Source organism: Artemia sp. Qi Xiang Cuo, chromosome 5, assembly GCF_049724085.1.
Source record: "Artemia sp. Qi Xiang Cuo chromosome 5, ASM4972408v1, whole genome shotgun sequence".
In the NCBI taxonomy this organism is placed as follows: Eukaryota; Metazoa; Arthropoda; class Branchiopoda; order Anostraca; family Artemiidae; genus Artemia; species Artemia sp. Qi Xiang Cuo.
The window spans coordinates 47,299,596-47,321,268 of NC_142798.1; the positions used below are offsets into that span (position 1 = coordinate 47,299,596).

Sequence of the window (21,673 nt, forward strand, 5' to 3'; positions counted from 1 at the left end):
CCATTATTAACATACAAGATTTCATTGGAAGGGTTGGTTTTATAAACTTTGGAGGGGACTCACTGGATTGAAAATCAGATGTTCTAGTGCTATTTTTAAGAGTCAGAAGTGGTGAGAGGCAAACCAGCCTCCCCCCTCCACCCAAATCTTCTTTTCCCTAGATGCATCCAACGGAAATTTTGAGATAGTAATTTGTTAAAAATGGTCAAAAGAGCATATAACAATTTCCTCAGCGTTTACACAACCCCTAAGAGCCGTGGGACAAGGGTTGTAAGTTATGCCCCAGAGGCAAATAAGGTTTTATGGAATGGGTAGTCTTAAAAACTTAAGATGGGGCTAATTTGATTTAATTTTAATGCCCTTTTTAAGAGTAAAAAGTGATTTGAGGGCAGCCCCCCCCCCCCGCCTATCATTTCCAAAAACCAGCATCCAATCAGAATTTTTTGACATCTATTTTGTTCAGCATTGTTCAAAGGTCCAGTAATTATGCCTTTGGGGATGTCACCCCCCCGTGATTGAAGGGCAATCCAGCTTGCCTAGCGCTCCGCGACGTCGCTTGACTCCTGGATTTTACCTTATGGCATGCGAAAGAAATACTCTGATTTGCATAAAGCTACCAAAAGAAGTCAAAATGCTGACCCTCATGCCGATCATACCTGTCAAGTAGAGCTCTCATAGGAAGATGAGCCTTAAGCTCCCACAATTAGTTTTTTGCTGTTTACATGTTTTCATGACTTTTGTGCTTTCGCACTAGTTCATTTTGTATGGATGTACTAAATGAATCTTTTTCGTTTCCATTATATTCGATGTTAACTGACCACTTTGAAAGAGGTTACAAGTCGTACAAAACTAGTCTCTAAAATTTTAAGATGGACATATTATAGACAAAATATGGACATAATTTGGCTGAAAAGGACACATTTTTGGATGCTCAAGGGACATATTCATTGACCAAAAAGTTGGCAACCCAATGAGACGACACACACATAGAGATGACACACTCACAGAGACGACAAACACACAGAGACGACACCGACACACAGACAGAGATGACACACACAAAGAGATGACAATTGGAATACTTCACTTCTTGGCAAGAATAATCGAATTTAAGAAACATTTTTCTCCTAATTTGATCAGTTTTTAAGCTGCTTAGATGGTGAAATAATGGAAGATAAAAATTCCGAAGATAAAATTCCCACATCCTTACAATTGAGGTAAGCTGTTTGGTGTCAATGCACTCAATCCCCTCTTCTGAAGGAAACTAATAAGAAAAGAATAAGCTGGTATCATTTGATTTCTGTATCATTAGGTTTTTCTTTCGAAATATAGCCTAGGCCTAGCGGTTATTACCATGAAAAAGTACCCCTTCCCTTTATTCATTCAGATATATCCATAAGTGACAGGTTTATTCATTGCTTGAATTGTAGTAGGGTAAAAAACGAATATCCAATTGAGCAAAATTATGTGAAACTAAAACCCTCACATCTTGTTACCAAAGAGGAATTGAGAAGAATTGTATATATTAATGAATAGCTAAAAATCTAGGTAAATTTTTACCAAATCATATTATTGATTTACAAATAAAGTGAATATACCATTTGATGTCTTTTTTTATGATGATTACAATTATAACAATCATTTCTATTGGAAATGAATTTTAGCCCCTCCCCCTATATATGTCAATTCAGGATATATATTTGCACATTTGGGGGTGGGGGTTAGGTTAGGGGGGGGGGGGCTGAAATTCATTTCAAATAGAAATGATTGTTATATTCATAATCAGCATAAAAAAAGGCATCGAATAGTGTATTCACTTTATTCCTAACTCAATAATATGATTTGGTAAAAATTTACCAAAATCTAAGCTTTGCATCAATATGGTTATTATTCAAATTATCTAAGATCAAACACTTGAAATTATTAGTTAATTGACTTACCTACAGGGACCTCTTTTTGAAAATACCTATTATCTTATGTTGATGTATATATCCTTTTAGTGTTTCAGTTTTGTTCACATATCAACAGAAAGCTGATTGTAGGCTGATTTCTTCTGATTGTAGAAATGTAACTTTTATTGCTTGATATTTATTTGTAAATCACTAATATTAAATACAATTTTTCTTTCCAATTGATTTTGAAAACAGAGACCACTTTTTTAATTTATGCTGACAAACTATTGGTGAAAATTTGATCAAGAAGGCAGGATTCTTGTTACTGCTCTCACATTGCATCATGCTGTAGTAAAAAGGGGTGGTCCAAAAGCCCATTGCTATTTTTCTGGAATGCCAAAGGAAAGTGGCATTTCTCAAAAAGAGGTCTTTTACCCTTGTACTATTCTTTCATTAATGGGTAAGCCTACCCATCCTTAACCTTTCAACAGCAGCACCAAACTATTGTCAGTGTATGACCACTTCTGGTAAAATTCTAGATTATGGGCATTGGTTCTAATTTAGTAGTAGGCCTCTCTTGAAGGAAACACCATAAAATTCTGAAAACCACTTAGAAGAAATTGTAAAATAGGCTACCCTACTTACTTGTATCATCCTAAAATGCATCACTGAACTACCACCATCCCCCATAATGGTTAAAATATTTCCCTGCAAGGTATATAGCCTGTCTAATACATTTTCCATACATGACTCTTTTTGGTATGTTTGGGGTAGTTTACATTACTGACCTATAAATAAGGTGAATCTACAACTCAATGCTTTCTTTTATACATCTCAATGCCTTCTTTAATGCTCTAAACAAATATTGTCATTTAACTTAGAAATTCAATTTTAAGCCTTTTATGGACCCTCAAAGATGATACCCTTTTCTCTTATTTTTGGCTATATAAAAGGGCTTAAAGCAACAATTTGGTAAATTTTTTGCAGATCATATTATTGACTTACAAATAAAGTAAACATACTACTCAATGCCTTTTTTTATGCTCTTTCCAAATATAATAATCATTTTTGTCAGAAATCAATTTTACCCCCCACCACTATATATACCAATATACCAATTCAGGGTATATATTTACACATTAGGGGGGTGGGGGGAAAGTTTAAACTTACCTCTCATTTACATCAGAATTAAAATTTACCCCCACCCCCCTCATGTGCAAATATATACATGGGCATAGGCAGCATATTATGCAGAATAATTGCAGCTAACACAGAAAATTTTTCTGTTCTTCGTTTTGTTTATCTTTACTTCAGATATTTTTTCAATGCCATTTGCCCTAGCTGCTTAGATTGGTTGTGTCACGTATGGCCAAGGTTTTTCATTTTCACCCATACTGCTGAAAACAGCTTTTGTAAATAGACTCATTGCACTTGGACTAAAAACAATACAACTTCTCCTGAGGCTAAAATAGGCAAACTGAGACAAAAATTCCTCTTAAGGAATTCTCTCAGACTTTTGATGTATCTAGATCATATATATATATATATATATATATATATATATATATATATATATATATATATATATATATATATATATATATATATATATATATATATATATATATATATATATATATATATATATATATATATATATATATATATATATATATATATATATATATATATATATATATATATATATATATATATATATATATATATATATATATATATATATATATATATATCATCAGCATAATTTAATAAAGACAGATCTAGACCAAGATACAGAAAACCAGGCTTAATCACTTGCTGAGCTTGAACTATACTGTTATTGTAAAAAGGTGGCAAAGAAATAGCTCCTTGATGGATCCCTTTTCAGACTGGGATAATATTAGAAAAAATTTTCATCCCACCTGGTAAACTAATCTTGACCTTTACTTTAAGTTTTCAATACAAATTGCGGAAATTCAACTACCAACTTGTCAAGACCACAGTTATTTGCACTCAGCAACAGCTGGCTATGAAGACCAGAGTCAAACACTCAACTTACATCTAAACCCAAAATAATGATAGATTCACCAGTCTGATCACACTCAAGGAGAATATTACAGATGAGGTGATGCACAAGTTTTGTACTGCTACCGTTTTTGAATCCAAACTGGTTGCTGGGTGAATAACACACTTGGTTTATTTCCTCAATAACCAGAATTTATAAAATTTACCCAAAATTGGGGCAACAGTAATTGATCTATGCAAGCTGTACTATGATGGATCCTTTCCCTTTTTTTATAATTGGATTGATGATCCTAACACAAAACAAATTGGGTACTAAATAAAATCCAAATGTGGGCACAAGACTAGCTACTTGAATTCAACACATCAAAGTGCAGTGTTCTTCACTTTGGAAGCAACAATCTCCATCACCAGTATAGCATGTCCGATCCCAATTCACTGGCTATCTTAGTAATAAAGACAAGTCCCGACGACAGAGATCGAGGAGTGCTGCTAGATGAACAACTGAAGTTCCACGGCCACTGGCAACAAGCAGTTTCAAAAGCAAATTCAAGCCTTGGTCTCCTCAAATGCACTATAACCAGCCGCTCCCATACAGTCTTTCTAAGGCTCTATAAGGCTATAGTTAGACCCGTTCTGGATTTTGGTATGTGTCTCACCTCCCCTTCTTATAAGAATGACACCAGTCTAATCGAAGGAGTTCAGAGACGTGCCACAAAATGCATAGCTGGCCTACGAGATCTCACATACAACAAGAGACTGGAACGCATGCAGCTGCCACCACTCGTCTTCAGACGCTGCCGTGGTGATATGATGCTGACCTACAAGTATAACACACAACCAAATAACCCCCTCTTTACCAAACATTCAAGTCAGCACCAGACAAGAGGACACTCACATAAGCTGTCAAAACATTTTGTTAAAACACGAGCGTGGCAACACTTCTTTTCTGAGCGTGTTGTCAACGATTGGAATAGCCTTCAAGCTGAAATGGCGACTGCACCTGCGGCTGCGTCCTTCAAGTCCAGACTTGACAAGGAATGGAATAACAAGCCATGGAAATATGAGTGGGGCTGTCCGTCCCACTCAACTGACTGATGCCAACTTTATCATAATGAGTGTCTTGCTAGGAGGCTGATGCCGCTTGTCATACCCAACCATGTCGCATACTCAATCCGAAGTTGCTGTTGTGTGGTGGTGTCAGCTCTGTACCACTGAGAATGGTCTTTACAGGCCATACCTACCTCGTGGCCACCGCTACCGAGTGGGCTTAAATTGCATCTCTCCAGCAGACCTCTCCTATGGCGTGTCACTGGGCCCTAACACAGTGACGAATTTTTGCCATCATTTGACCCGGAGCACAACAGATCCAGTATGGACCTTAATTTGCTCCAAAGTGCGAATTAAGGTAAGGTAATTAAGGTAAACCACATGACAAAATCATTTGGTATAGTAGAGTTAAGTGCTCAAATAGCAACAGACTGCCATTCACTAGATGTAAGCCACATATATTATCATCTTCCTTTGAATATATCTTTTTTATTTTATTGATGGCATCACAAAGACTGGAGACAGATACTACAAAACCTGTACTTATGGTAGGATCAGAGAGCCTTTTGTCAAGTTCCTTTTTTAAAGCCCGTTCAAGCTGAGGATCAGGTGCAGAGAACTTGGAAGTGTAGGAGTCAGTCCACTCTTCCTCTGAGGGACTTGTATGGGGAGGGTTGGAATGCTTTTCTCTTCTGTTATTTTTCATAAATTTCCAAACCAGGGAGGGGTTGATTTTGATACAAGCACTGTTTTCTTTTATAATACAAGCACAATGCTGAGCTAAGCATTGACTGAATTTGCTTTTTGTATACAATCAAATTTCATTTACTGTACCTACTTTAGGCCTACCATTGTTGCACCACAGCTGAAACCAAAACCATGACTGACAACAGGCTTCACAAAGCTCAGGGTTTTCATTCCACTTTGGTATTTTGGATCCAATCTGCACTTTTTTCATAGGCACAGTTGTCATTTCTGCCACTCTCAATGTGTACACTATTTCAGAGCAATAGGTAGTCAGCAACAACTGCATGACAGCCTGACTTAAGCCTGATCTAGGCTGCAATAGGGGGTAAGACACTTTGATTTTAGACAATATGTTGTCACACATTGAATGGTAGGTAGGAACATTAATTTTATCCCACTCTTGTTTCATGACCCAGCAGTTATTATCCTTGCAAGGAATGCAAGGATTAATCAAGCCAACCCAGAATTTATTAAACACATGTAAGTGGTCAGAAACACTGATTGCATTGGTAACACAGGAAATCGCAATCAATTTTGTTGAGACAAAAAAGCCAAGGTTGGATATAGACCCACTATTATGTACATATATAAATGCCAGGTGATTGTTCATTACACTGAGTTCAGGACAAGAACTAAGAAGGATCTCTCTCCTAGAGCTCTTAGTATCACTAAGGTTACAATTCATATCCCCTGCAACAATAGCATTAAGGCCTTGTTTCTGTGATCTTGCTACATCATTTGCAAGCTTACTGCATGCTATGCTGAACTTTTGCTCTAAATTTAAGTCATGGTAATCATTTGGTATGTATGTAGAAAATATAGCAACATCTAGCAGCTGAAATGACACAAATGAATCAGAAGACAGAATTGGTATGGGCAGACATTCAGCATGAACAAGCAGAGCAACACCACTGGACAGTCTTCCTCTCTCACTAAATACTGCAGGAACACTGAAAACTGTAACCAAACTGTCGAGTTGGAGCAGGTCTTGTCCTTCTTTCAATAGGAAATGTTCCTGTAGACAGCGCATTACAATCGGCCATGAGCTGACACAGAAGAAGTCTTCTATTAATCACTGAACCATTCATTTTCCAGGTAGGGATTTTTAGAGAGCAACTCATTTGAATAGCTTCTGTGCAACAGGGCACTTATACACATAGCATGGGTGGTTAGTCTTACCACAGAGTGCACACTTCAGGGGCAACTGGAAGGGGGTGTCTTTGGAGTTTTTATGCAGACCAGCACACTGTCAGTATTTCCCTGAATTCACACAGTTAGCAGCAGTGTGGCCAAATGCCTGGCATTTGTAACACTGAGGGGGAAGGAACTTATATTCTGACACAGGTAGCCACTTGTAGCCAATCTTAGGTAAAAATTCTTACCAACAGAAAAAATTGATTGATTTTAATCTTTTGCATGAATTGATAGATAATAAAGACTGGACCCCCATTTTTGATTCAAATGATGTTAATGATGCTTTTTCTTGTGATGCTTTGATGCTTGTTAATGATGCATAAACTGTTCTATTATAAGATATGCTAAAAGAAAATATTTTTCCAATAAATTTTTACAGTATAAGTCAAATATGAAAAAGATATGGCAGCTAATCAATGAAAAAATCTGTCCCAATCATCGTTCGAGTTCAAGAGTTAATTGTCTTGAATTTGATGGTTGAAAAGTGACAGATCCAAAAGAAATTTTGGATGTTTTTGGAAAGCATTTCAGTACTATTGGGTCTAGGATTGTATCAAGTACAAATAGACAAGAGAGTCAGTCAACTGATTTTGTTGTTGAAGATGAAGCACAGAACTCATTTGATTTTTCTGAAATTGCACCTCAGGAAGTTAAAGGGCATATAATGAAACTAAAGCAAAGTTTTTCATTGGATGATTTTGGGTTTTCTACACAAATTGTCAAACAAATAGCTCCTAATATTGCCCCATTGTTGGCACATATTTTTAATTTGTCTTTACAAAATGGAGTTTTTCCTGATCTTTTAAAAAATGCCCATGTTTTAGCCTTGCATAAAGGTGGTGCTTCTACAGATCCTTCAAATTATAGAGGAATTTCACTGTTATGTTTTTAGTAAAGTTTTGTACAAAATTGCTCTTAAGCAACTTCAAAATTATTTATGTAATAATAAAATATTGCATCCTTTGCAGCATGGATTCATTAAAGGAAAATCAGCAGAACTAGCAGTACATCAGCTTTTAATTGAAATAAATAATGCGCTGGACACTGCTCAGGGCGCCTTGGCTATATTCTTGGATGTGGCCAAGGCGTTCAACTCGGTGGATCAAAAATTGAATGCCATGATAGTAAAAATGGAATCTGATCTAAGTCATTTTCCATAAATCGTGGGGTTCCTCAGGGCTCTGCTTTGGGTCCTACCCTATTTCTTCTCTTTATTAATGATTTGCATGAGTTTCTTCCTATCTGCAAAATTGTTATGTTTGTGGATGATGTTGTGATTTTTCTTCCCATTCAGATTTAAAACAGCTTTTCCTGAACATCCAAAGTACTCTATCAACTACTTCAGAGTGGTATTGTCGAAACCTTCTTCTATTAAATGAAAGGAAATGCCAGTATATACTATTTTCACGAGTTGGTTCAGTCAATTCTGATGTTTTTTCTCTTTATTTAAATAGCGTGGAACTGAAACGAATACAACAGTTTAGATATCTTGGGATAATTATTGATGAAAATTTGTTGTTCCATGAACATGTTAAAACTCTATCAGTAAAAGTTTCTAGGCATGTTGGGATTATGTGCCGTCTCTGCCATGTTTTTCCGGTTAATATGCTCCAATCAATTTACTTTTCTCTGATCTACCCTTTTTTTCTACATTGTGTTTCAGTGTGAGCTTCAACATTTCCTTAAGTTTATAAACCCCTTCAAATATGGCAAAATATAGCAATGAGGATAGTTTTTCAAGTTGATAATAGTTCTTCTGTAGCTCATCTTTGGGAATCAGATGGAATTCTTTCTTTACATCAACATCCTTTCATTGCAATATCCCAGATATGTCACAATTACATTTTTGGCCAGTTAGCATCACATTTCCTTCGAATTTTCCCTCTTAACTCGCACCATCATTCATATCTGACATCACTCAGGTTCAATTTCTCACACGAGTTTAGGCGAACAACTAGAGCAGGATTTAGTTTGAGGCATATTGGTCCGAAGGTGTGGAATTCTATTCCCCTGGATATTAGAGAGTGCGCTGATTACCAGCAGTTTCGCAGAATGGTGAGGAAGATGATCTCTTAAAGTTGAGTTTGGTTTTATTTACCTTGTTTGTATTTGGGCAGTTGTCCAAGAGGCTTGTTTTTTTTTTTTCTTTTGTTGTTTTTTTGTTTTTTTTTTCTTTTTTTTCGTTTTTTTTTTTCGTTTTCATTTAAATTTCTAATGGTGTCTAATAATTTGTTGTAATTTTTAATGTGCTCAATTATGCCACTAGGCATGTGCGCAGGTGTATTTTGTAGCGTTATGTATATTTAATAAATAAAATATCTAACTATCTAGGTGGACTTTCTATTGCTTTTAGTAGGTATTCTTTACTTTCAAATTTTAGGCGGAAAGATCTGGATGACCGTATTTGAGGCACTTTTGTACAGTTCTGTAGACAACTCCGAGTGTCAGCAGTCAACGTTCTGGGGGGAGTATGCTGGATAGTGCCAAAATATGCACTTAATTTCACTATGGCATCTGCACCTTGGTTAGAGTTAGCTATAGCTTCAGCAAGTGTAGTTGTGTCAGCTTTGTCAGACATGACAACATGCCATTCACCCTTCCCAGGCTTTAAAGTGATAATACTTGAACTAGAACTGCCAGCTATAGAATCCAGAAACTCTTTGTGAGCATTGGGATTGTCAAGATTTTTTGGAGGATTCTTGATTACCACTGCATAAGTAGGCGTTTCAGGTACTATAATAGGTACAGAGGGCTGAGGGACAGTCTTGACACTTTTTTGTTCAGCAAAACTTTTAAATTCTATATCAAATTCATTTAACTTGCAACTAAGTATTGTGGCAGTTTCCCCTGGAATCACGTTTTTCTTGTCACACATATTGAATGCTTGCACAATGTCTTGGATATTGTTGCTATCTTTCTGTTGTTCAGTTGGTTGCATTGACATTGCAAGGGCCCACAACGCTTTCTTAGCCTCAACAATTTCTTCCGCCTTATAGAAATTGCAAGCGATTTTCGTAATCGAGTCTGTTGCACATCCCGCTTTTCTCGCTTTTAAAATAAAATTCAGCACAGGATTCAATATAAGTTTCTTGCTTGTCATTTTGCTATGGAGTGATTCTGGAGACATTGTGTAATGCCGAAATGTAATGAAATGCAAAATGCCGTGGATGAATAATATTCGACTACTGATATCTTCTGTAAAACAGTTAACAAAACCTGTGGGAAGTGCCGGTATCCAAATCGCTTATCCCCAGCAGTTTAAGGATCAACGTCCAGCTGGTACCAATACAGCTCTTGTGTTTGTTCCCGCTGTCTTCTGCACAGACTGTCACTGAATTAGTGAAAAATTGGATGAAATTTGGCTATTAAATTATTTTCTAGAATTTGAACTAAATAATTGCTTAAGACACAGAAATGTGTCTTCAGAAATGAAGACACAGTGATGCTACCATATTATTAATTAAAAAAATTTTCCGCAAAATAAGTTTTTCAAAGAAAAGTAAAGAATTTCATTAAACCGAAAATGTGAAAAAATCAAATCAAATAATCTATCAAACATAAAACTACTACAAATCACCATCAATAAATAAATAAAACCCAAAACGAATAAAAATTACAAGAACTAACCAAATCAAACTCGAAAGAAGCAGAAATTAACATGAATAGGGCTCATCCCTATGCCTTCCCAAGGCCAAAAAATAATTTGCACTTTAATGAAAAAATATAAATGTGTTTACTTTTATAACTTTAATTGATCAAATAATATTAACAATTTGATTACTAAATATCAGTATATGTATATTAAACTCACAATGCACATTCATTTTTGTTTATTTCAGTAAAGTGCAAATTATGCTCTGGCCTTAGGAAGGCATAGGGGTTTTGAGCCTTATTCAAGTTAATATCTGCTTGTTTTGAGTTGGACTCGGTTATTTATTGTAATTTCTGTTTGTTTTGGGTTATTTATAAATGCTGATTTGTTGTAGTTTCTGCTTGCTAGATTATTAAATTTTATTTTTGCTCATTTTTGGTTTAATGGGGTTCTTTACTTTTCTTTGGAAAACTTATTTTGTGGAAAAAGTTTTTTAATTAATTTCTGTTCATTTTATATTGACATAGCCTTTTCAGGGAAAAAGAAAATAATTCTTTAAATCTGTTCGTTTTTTTAAGACTTTATAGTTTGGCCTGCTATTTGTATGCTGGAGAAAAATTTTCTGCAATTTTTAACAACGTACACCCTTTTAAAAAATCTGGACACAAATAGTAGTGTTTAATTTAGTTTCGTACCTCCTCTAGTTGACCTGAAATAGAAAACTTGATACCATTTGCTAAAAAAATCTGTACTTTCTTTGATAGCTTGAATACACTTGCGCTATTTTGATTTGGTTAAATTTTAAGAGCAGAAGTAGCCCCGAAAGTCTGAACATAATACCCTCAGTCGTTCTTGGGATACTGCTGAGATGTCTTATTGGTAATTAGCATTAACACAGTGCATGTTGATTTAATCTTAAGGCAACATTTAGTTTTTAAGCATTATGGGCGATTGGGAGGGGGGGGGTGGGAGGGGGACTAGTTGACCTCCAATCAATTTTGACTATTAAAAAGGGCACTAACCCTTTCTATTTTCATTCGAATGAGCCCTTCTTGAAGTTCATAAGACAACGCATTCGATACGAAGTGCCCTGGTCGAAAAAAAAAAGAAGAAAACAATAGTAATACAATGTACCCACATCAATATTTACTATAAAAATTTCAAGCCTTCCAATCACTTTTAACTATTAAAAATGGCAATAGCCCTTTCAATATCCAATTGAATGAACCCTTTTTGAGTTTCTACAACAACGCTTTCTATACAATCCTTATATGCCCCCAGGGCATAAATTACAATCCTTGCCCTGAGGGGTGTGAGGGGGTTGTCATCCTAAAAGACCTAATTTCAAGAACTTTTATCTACGTTAAAAAAATTGCTATCTCAAAATTTTGATTGGATGTGATTGGGGAAATGGTTAGCGTGACTGGGGCGTTTGCTGCTCTCCAATCTCTTTCAATTATTAAAAAGGTACTAGCCCTTTCAATTTCCAATCGAATGAGCCCTTTTGAAGTTTCTATGACAGCGCTTTCAATAAAAACCTTATATGCCCCCTTGGCATAACTTACAACCCTTGCCCTGAGGGCTGAGGGTTGTCATCCTCAAAGACCTAATTTCCAGAACTTTCATCTACGTTGAAGAAAATGGCTATCTCAAAATTTTGATTGGATGTGTTTGAGGAAATGGTGGGAGTGAGAGGGGAGTTCTTTGCCCTCAAATCACTTCCGACTATTAAAAAGGGCACTAGCCCTTTCAATTTCCAATCGAATGAGCCCTTTTTTAAGTTTCTATGACAACACTTTCTATAAAAACCTTATATGTTCCAGGGCATATCTTACAACCCTTGACCTGAGGGCTGTAAGGGGGTTGTCATCCTCAAAGACATAATTTCTGGACATTTCAACTACGTTGAAAAAAATGGCTAAATAAAAATTTTAATTGGACTTGTTTGGGGAAATGGTGGGCGTGGAAGGGGTGTTAGTTGCCTTCCAATCACTTTCGACTATTAAAAAGGGCACTAGCCATTTCAATTTCCAATCAAATGAGCCCTTTTTGAAGTTTGTCTGACAACGCTTTCTATAAAAAACCTTATATGCCCCCAGGGCATAACTTACAACTCTTGCCCTGAGGGCTGTGAGGAATTTATCATCCTCAAAGACCTAATTTCCAGAACTTTCAACTACGTTGAACAAAATGGCTATCTCAAAATTTTGACTGGATGTGCTTGGGGAAAAGGTGGGCGTGAGAGGTGGGCTGGTTGCCCTTCAATCACTTTCGACTATTAAAAAGGGCTCTAGTCCTTGGAATTTTGAATCAAACAAGTCTCTTTTGAATTTTTTACAACATTGATTTCTATAAAAAACCTTATATCCCCCCAGGGCATAACTTAAAACCCTTGCCCTGAGGGCTGTGGGGGAGTGTCCTCCTCAAAAACATAATTTCTTATTGGAAATCAACTAAGCTGAACAAAATGGATATTTCAAAAATTGATTGGATGTGTTTGGGGAAATGGTTGCGAATTTCAGCATCTTACGCCTCTATTGTCACTTGCAAGTTCCGCTTCAATCGTCATCTCTTAGCTAGCCTGTCCAATTCAGTAGCCCTCCCGCATATATTGTTCATCGCCCCATTTTGGAAAATATTTACAAAATCTGAAAAGTCAAAAATCGGTTTGCTGTTTTTCCGTTTTGTAAAATATTTACTACGTCTACCACCTTGGCAAAGAAATTCACCTATGGTTAAAACATACAAAATTGCAGACCCAGAAATAGCTATCTCTCGAGTTATTGGAAAACATAATAGAAAAGTAGCTGGTCATGAGCTAGGCCCACTTCTAGTGCAATAACTTCGTCTGTTGTTGATTTTTTTTTTTTCATTCTTTTGTTTATTTTTTTCTTATTTATTCTAATATTTAATTATGTATGAATATGTTCATGTTTTATGTGTGAATTTGCTTTTGGTTTGTTTGATTTTGTTCCTGTTTTATACTTGATTTATTTATAATTAACCTTCTTGTTTGATATTATTGGTTTTGTCGATATTTATCTTGTATTATTGTTTTCTTTTCTTTTTATTTTCTTATATTTTGCTCCGTCCTTTTCAAGTTTTTGTAGATGGGTTTCAGTTAATAAAATATATATATATATATATATATATATATATATATATATATATATATATATATATATATATATATATATATATATATATGTATATATGTATATATGTATATATATATATATATATATATATATATATATATATATATATATATATATATATATATATATATATATGCTTTGTGTTATAAACTGCTTTTTGTTATATGTAATTAAATTCTTGCTAACAGTAGTTTAAAATCACCACTTATTCCTAGACATATTGAAACAAAGCACCCAACACTCAAAGATAAACCTCTTGAATATTTCAAAAGAAAACTAGTAGATATCAAGAAGTGCAGCCTTTCTTCTTTCTTGACTTCAAATAAAGATAGTAAAATGATCCTTGAAGCTTTATTTTGAGTAAGTTACAGAATTGCAAGATCTGGACAAGCACATACAATAGCAGAAAAGTTAATTGAACCATGCGCAAAAGATATCGCCAAATGTATGCTTGGGGAAAAGGCAGCAAAAAAATTGAGCTAATTCCCTTATCAAACAACATGGTATCATATAGGATTAATGACTTGGCTAATTATATGGAGAAATAAATTTTAAAAAGAATACAATTGAATTGTTTTGCAATTCAACTTGACAAATCAACAGATGTAACAAATGCTGCATTCTTGCTTGTCTACATTAGATATCTTTTTAGAAATTATTGTTCCAGAAGCTGTGCTATTTGCAAAACCTTTGACAATGTATACAACTAGAGAGGCAATTTTTGAAAAGATTAATGGGGATTTGAAAATAATGGAATAAGTCGGTCTTATTGTGCGGATGCGTATACAGATGGTGCAAAATTTATGACAGTAAAGGTTTCAGGTTTTGTGGCATGGGTGAAGAAGATCAATGAAAAAATTCAATGGACTCATTGTTGTATTCATAGATAAACTTTAGTATACAAGCATATTCCTGCCGAGTTATCTACTACGGTACTTTTAGTGATGCTGTGAAAATTGTGAACTTTATAAAATTGCATGCTATAAATTGCTGTCTATTCCATATGCTTTGTGAAGATTTTGGAAGTCTCCGCGTTTCTTTACTACTTCACACAGAAGTTAGATGGCTTTCCCATGGTAAAGTTTTGTTGTGTTTGTTTGATTCAAAGTCTTAAGTTCAAGGAATTTTTATTGATCATCTGTTTCATTTGTCTTCTTGTATATGCGACGTTCTTTGGCTGCAAAAGATTGCATATTTAGCTGACAATTTTTTGTAAACTGAATGAATTAAATATGTCTTTGTAAGGCAAGGGTGTTACTATTTTCAGTGTACATGATTGAATTGAGGCTATGTTGAAAAAGATCTATTTTTTGATTCAATGCCTGCAGATGAATGAGTTTGGATGTTTTGATTCTGTCAGCACTTTTTTCATAAGAAAATTCAATTAAGAAAAAATATTAAAAGTAGTATATGTGAACATCTGAACTATCTTCGATTATTCTTTTATGACTATTTTTCCACCAGATGCAATACATCCATCTCAAACAACTGGATATGTAATCCGTTTCAAGGAAGTGTAAGTTCAGAAACCTATCTAAATATACTGGAAAAAGAAAACTTTATCTTTAATTGACTTGTGGCTGAGTATTCAAAATGAACATTCTGTTCTGTCAAAAAAAAGCCATTGAAGTTCTATTACCATTTTATACAACATATGTACCATATACGAGAAAGGATTTTCAACATATACTTATCTGAAAGATAAATACAGAAACAGGCTAAAGGCAGAAACTCATCTAAGACTGAAATCAGAGATTCATCCTAACTTTGAATTGCTTTGTTCTATCAAACAGCCACAAATATCCCATTAAGAGTTTTCCAAGAACCAGTTTGTTAAATTTATCTTGTTTTCAATTTTTATAGCTGTCATTTTAGTCTTATTAATATTTTATTTAAATTTTTCATAATTACTATAATCAATTATTCTGCAATATGAAAAATATATTCTATCAAATTTTATTGCTGGTGTACCTTTCATCAACGACTACATAGGGGGTTCATCACATTTTTTCGGACCATTCTTTTGGTTCGTGACAAAAAAATAAGGTTGGGAAAGCATAGGGCTTACCTGCCCCCATCAGGGAGGGGAGGGAGGTTGGAATGCAACTGAAACACCAGTGATTATTACATTTAGAAAGAATGTTGAATGGGGAATTGAATGCATATTTCTTTGTATTTATCTAATTGAATGTATTTAATTTCTGTCTTGCAGCATAAATTTACCATGACAAAATTGAATCAAATAAAATATAAGTTGAAGATTCAAAACAGAATAAAAAGAGAAAAAACAAAAAGTGAAACATGCCTTACCGAAAATGAGACAAATCACTTTTGATATACAAAATTGACAGACAACTGAAACTGCAATTTCAGCACATAAATTAATGGTAAGAAAAATGCAAAGCACTATTTGACAGTGCAATTTTGGAATCACTGTCAAAATTTTCCTTCAAAACAGGATAACTCTGCTTTGTCAGGACTGAGCACCATCTCTTGAAGCCGTCATTATATTTTCACAATGCAAAATGTGGACACTATATCCAATACACCCAGATAAAAAAAAAGAATATTCATTACAATCAGTTTCCTGTTTTCAACACAAAATAAGCTCCCAGCAATTTTTTAGTTATGTAATGTTCAAACTGTCATTACTTGATTATATTTTGCAAAAAAATCGGCACCAATGCGTCAAGATACATCTGATCTTCTCTAAAATGTAGCCACATTGTTTATATCTTGGTAAAATTAAATTAAAATGGTAGCAAATATTCTATCGACAAAACTATGTTCTAAGTGTTGAAAATTCTTGTCTGGTATAGCCTAGTGGAATACCAGGCCAATTAAAAATGTTCCTTCAGCAAAATTCAAACGTAGGTATTGGCTTCTATCAAAGGATTCATTTCTTTTGAGAATATCTCGTAGTAACATTGTCAAAATTTTTGACAGACAGCAACAGGCCCTGTCAAAATATAGGTGACTCCGTCAAAACTTCACTGAACATGTAAAACAGATGAGAAACAATTGGTGTCGAAATCCAAGGGTTCTCTGACAAAAACAGTTGTCGAATTTACAGCTACTTTCTCAATAACAAGAGATTTTGATGATTATTATTTCTAATAATATTTCAGATAAAAAAACATTAAAAAAATGTTTTTTTTTTAAAATGGCAGCTTTGTTCAAATTGTTCAACTTATACCGAGATATATAGCTACTCTTGATACCCAATATAGACTATACCAATTGGCTTATTTACACACAACTTCTCAGAACTAGTTCATTTACTTGCTCTAAGAAACAGTCTGGGAGAAGATCCTTGACAAAGTCATCAGATACAAAATTTTATTCTGTGATGGCGGATATGACACCCGACGCTCCAAATTTTGATAAGCTTGCAGTCATAGCTCGCACTGTCAGCTCTGAAGGGACACCTAGAAAATGACTATTGCAAGACTAATGACAAAACTGAGCAGGGTATGGCAGAAAGTATAATAGGAATATTGTCAAGGAGAGGAATTTCTCTGCATAAACTAGTTTCCCAGTCTTATGACTATGCAAGTGCAATGTCTGGTCAGTTTGATGGAGTCCGGAAGGAAGTATCTGAACTTCTTGATTGTTGTGTGCTTCGTATTCTCTGCCAGGCCCAAAGACCAAACACTGTTGTAGAACATACTGCAGTCTATGACATGGTGGACTGCAAGGGCTGAAACCATACAAGCAGTAGTTACTTCGTTTGAAGCAATCTTTTCAGCTATTGACGAATTTAAACAAATAAAAAATGCCAATACGAAGAAGAAGGCACAAGCTAGCGGCCTTCTAAAAAATAATTCTAAATTTAGACTTTAGCGCCAGCCTCATTTGGGATCTCACCCCCTGGCCTCGTTGCTCCGAGCCACCCCTGTGGGGGGTGGGGGTGTCAACCCCAGAGGAATAGTTATTTTCCTTTTGGATTATTTTGAACAAAATGGCTATCTCAAAATTTCAATAGGATGCATTTGGGGGAAAAGGATGTGGGCGAGATAGTTGCCCCCAGGATCGTTCTTTACTCTTAAAAATGGCACTAGAACTTCTCATTTCCAATCAAATGAGCCCTCTCTGAAGTTTACACGACCACCCCTTCCATAAAAACCTTGTATGTTAACCATGATCAACTTGCATAACTTACAGCTCTTTCCCCGGGGGCTGAGGAGGGGTGTCAAACCTGGAAGCAAAGGTATTTGACTCTCGGACTATTTTCAACATAATGGCTATCTCATAATTTTTATTCGAAGCATTAGTAGAAAAAATGGCATGAGGGAGGGGGCTGGTTGCCCTCTGATCACTTTTTACTCTTAAAAGGGAACTAGAACTTTTGGTTTCAAATCGAATGAGCCTCCTCCGAAGTTTATAAGACCACCCTTTCCATAAAACCTTATGTTAAAAATGGGCAACCTCCATAATTTACAAACCTTGCCCCGGGCTGGGGGGGGGGGGACTTGTCAACCTTTGGAAAAATTGAATGAGCTTTCGGTTTCAAATTGAAAGAGCCTCCCCTGAAGTTTATACAACCACTTCTTCCGTAAAATCTTATATCCCTTGCCCCAAAAGATGTAGGGATGTCAACCCTGGAGGCATAGTTATTTGGATTGTCTTGAACAAAATGGTTATCTCGAAATTTTAGTCAGATTCATTTGGGAAGGGGGCATGGAGGACCTGGTTGCCCATCAAGATTATTCTTGACTCTTATAAAGAATACTATAACATCTGATTTCCAATCGAATTGGCCACTTCCGAAGTTTACATGATCTCCCCTTCCTTAAAAACCTTTTATGTTAACTTTGAGCAACTTGCATAACTTACACCTCTTGCCCCGCGGGCTGGGGAGGGGTGTCAAACATCGAAGTAAAGTTATTTAACCTTTGGACTATTTTGAACATAATGGCTATCTAGAGTTCGGAAGATAATGGCTATCGGAAGCACATGGAGAAAAAAGAGCTGGGAGGCTGGTTGCCCTTTGATCATTTTCGACTCTTAAAAGGGGAACTAGAACTTTTGGTTTCAAATAGAATGAGCCTCCTCCGAGGTTTTTACGACCAACCCGTCCATGAAACTGTATATGTTAGCAATGGGCAACCTTCATAACTTACAACCTTTGCCCTCGGGCTGGGGGGATGTCAACCACAAAGCCATAGTTATATGGCCCTTGGACAAATTGAATGATCTTGAATGATGGTTTCAAATTGAATGAGCCTCCTCGGAAGTTTGTACAATCACCTCTTTCATAAAATCTTATGTGTTAACAATGGGCAAGTTGCATAACTTAAAGTATTTGCCCTGGGAACTATGGGGGGACTGCCCTCTTGGCTGGTTGCCCTCCGATCACTTTTGACTCTTAAAAAGGGAAATAAAACTTTCGGTTCCAAATCGAATGAGCCTCCACCGAAGTTTATACGACCATCCCTTCCATAAAACCTTATATGTTAACAATGTAACTTCATAACTTACAGCCCTTGCCCCCCGGCTGTGGGGGTTTTGTCAACCCCGCAGGCCTTTGGACTATTTTGAATAAAATGGATGGCTGTGTTAAAATTTTGATTAGATGCATTTGGGAAAAGGAAGGCTTTGGGGAGGGGGGACGCCTGTTTGCACTTTGATCACTTTTGACTCTGAAAAAGGGCACTAGAACTTCTGCTTTCTAATCGACTGAGCCCCCTCCAGTGTTTATAAGACTATCCTGTTCGGGAAAAAAATTAATAATAAAACATAGAAGCCTAATGGCTCTTTAGTAAAGGCAACGCTGTTAACCACTGATTTTGTTGCTTGAAAGCAATAAGTAGTTTGTCTCATGCTCTATCAGTTTTGACAAATAAAAGCAATAGGGCTTTCCCCAAACCTCAATTTGCCCATTGTTTTTAAGAGGAATCATAAATGGGTGTTAGATTCACCTGGGAAATACTTGAAAAAAAAATTGATAATTGGATTTAGATCAAATTGAACATTTCTGAAAGAAATTTAGAGATATATGGAAGAATTGTGGTCACCTTGTTGAATAAAGGCAGCATGATGTTATTTTTATATCTTTGGGAGCAACAAATTATGATTATCCTTCAATATTAATTTCAGTTTCAAGGGTATACTATCAGTGAATAAATGGAAGCCAAGAAAAAACAGAAATTAAGATGAAAAAATATCAGAAATAAAGACAACAAATTCTTCTATAGATGAATAAATGTGTCCAATTTAACTAACGCTTTTGTATTTTATTTTGGTGCAACTGTTTGTGCGTTTAAATAAATGCTCGTCTAGGTAATTTCTGAAAGAGTCATTTGTATTGTCTTGAAAGATTTAAGATATTGTAAATCAATGCAACCACATTTTTCCCCAAAAAAGCTTTCATCTTCATTGAGATACTCTTGACCCTTTCAACATGTCCTGTAACTTTAAGCTCCTTGGTGGAAATAAATTGAATTCTTTGTTTTATGATTTGTTATAATCAAGTGTTCTTTTAAAATGATTTTATCCTCGTTGAACTAAAGTTTGTTGTGTCAACTTATCATTTACGTTTCAAACCAATCAGCAAAAAGCAAGTTGAAATTTTACATCACAAATTAAGATAATTATAATGCATACTAAATAGACATGATGTAGCCTATGCAAACATTGCTCATTTTTGCTTCTTTTTGCTCATTGACAATGTTTCCCTGCTCATTGAAGTGGTCTGTCAAGGAATCGGGAAGGAGTCCCTATTTATTCATATTAAATCCCATGGCAATGACCTTATTGTTTGTAATGTTAATAGATTGCTCTGTCTGGATACCACCGCCGCTATACATCTATAATAGAAATTGAGTATCCCCTCGCTTGTCAAAGCCATCCCCTAAGACACTCATGAGGATCAATGAACTTCTACCTAACTGATTTCTCTAGCCTGGAGTGTCAGTTGTGCAATGATATAGCCCTAAGGCATTCTTGAGGATCAATGAACTCTGTCAAGGGCATCCCCCCAAGGCACACTTGAGGATCAATGAACTCTATTAAGGCCATTACCTATGGCACTCTTAAGCATCAATGAACTCTGAAAAAAACCCGGACAAGGTGATTTTAATGGCGTACTTGAAGACCAATGGGATCTGAACAAATCTGATCTTGGAGATTTCTTAAGGCGCTCTTGAGGACAATGAACTCTGAACAAACCCGGACAAGACGGTTTTCCTTTCTTACAACTATTGTGAAACAGATTGCGTTATGATCTAAGATGTTCGCTAAGCATTTTTCGATGATTTCAGAAATATTTGACTGGAGTAGGATTTGAACTGGGAAGTCCTGAGAATCTAGGAATGAGTGCTAGTCAACTGAACTAACAAGTAAATGCTAATAAATTGTTCTTAGAAATATATTGACAAAAACCCTCACATATCACCTTATGAATTAACAATTAAATGAAATGTGTAGTATCCTATTAATACTTCCGACCACACCCACTGAATTTATCAGTTATTTTCCAGGTATAGGTATCGGATGTTATACTTGATATTTCTGACAATAAAAGAACGATGCGTTAACAATCTGCAACAATAAGTAAATGATTTTTTGTATTCTTACAAATAAAGTCTAAGCAACAATCTTCATGCACTTGTTATGCCATTGAATTGTATTTTTTTTGTCGTATGCTTAGTGGGAGGGGTTGTTTTTCATACAGTTTTGTTTTATCGAAACGCATTTACAATCCCTTTAGTTACCAAATTGCAGGTAAATTGTATTTCATTTTTCATTTAAAGCATTCCCCTCCCTACTAGTTATTCTTAAACTTTTGAATTCAGCCCATGGATTGTTTTTGAAACCCAAGCCTTAACATGAATATTAGTAGAATGCGTATTACGAGTACGACAGGGTCCATCTCCTCTTAAAATATTTTTCTGGTTGTGAACAAGAAATGGATAGACACGGTATCGTAATGGGTATGACTGGCCACCACAGCCCTCCCCCAATCTCTAGTTAAAAACTTAACAAAGAAAAAACGTCTCTAGTTTAAAAAACAGCGT

The 21,673-nt window shown here is 35.5% G+C and overlaps 1 protein-coding gene across 1 annotated transcript in view; it reads left to right on the forward strand.

Moving 5' to 3' along the window:
* The first annotated feature begins 1,044 nt into the window (after positions 1 to 1,044).
* Positions 1,045 to 21,673, forward strand: part of LOC148952200 (uncharacterized) — a 38,348-nt gene continuing 17,719 nt past the window's right edge. Inside the window, exon 1 of the mRNA XM_089088875.1 lies at positions 1,045 to 1,217. Within this exon, the coding sequence (XP_088945001.1) occupies positions 1,168 to 1,217 (50 nt within the window). The 5' untranslated portion in view covers positions 1,045 to 1,167. The remainder of the gene's footprint in view (positions 1,218 to 21,673) is intronic.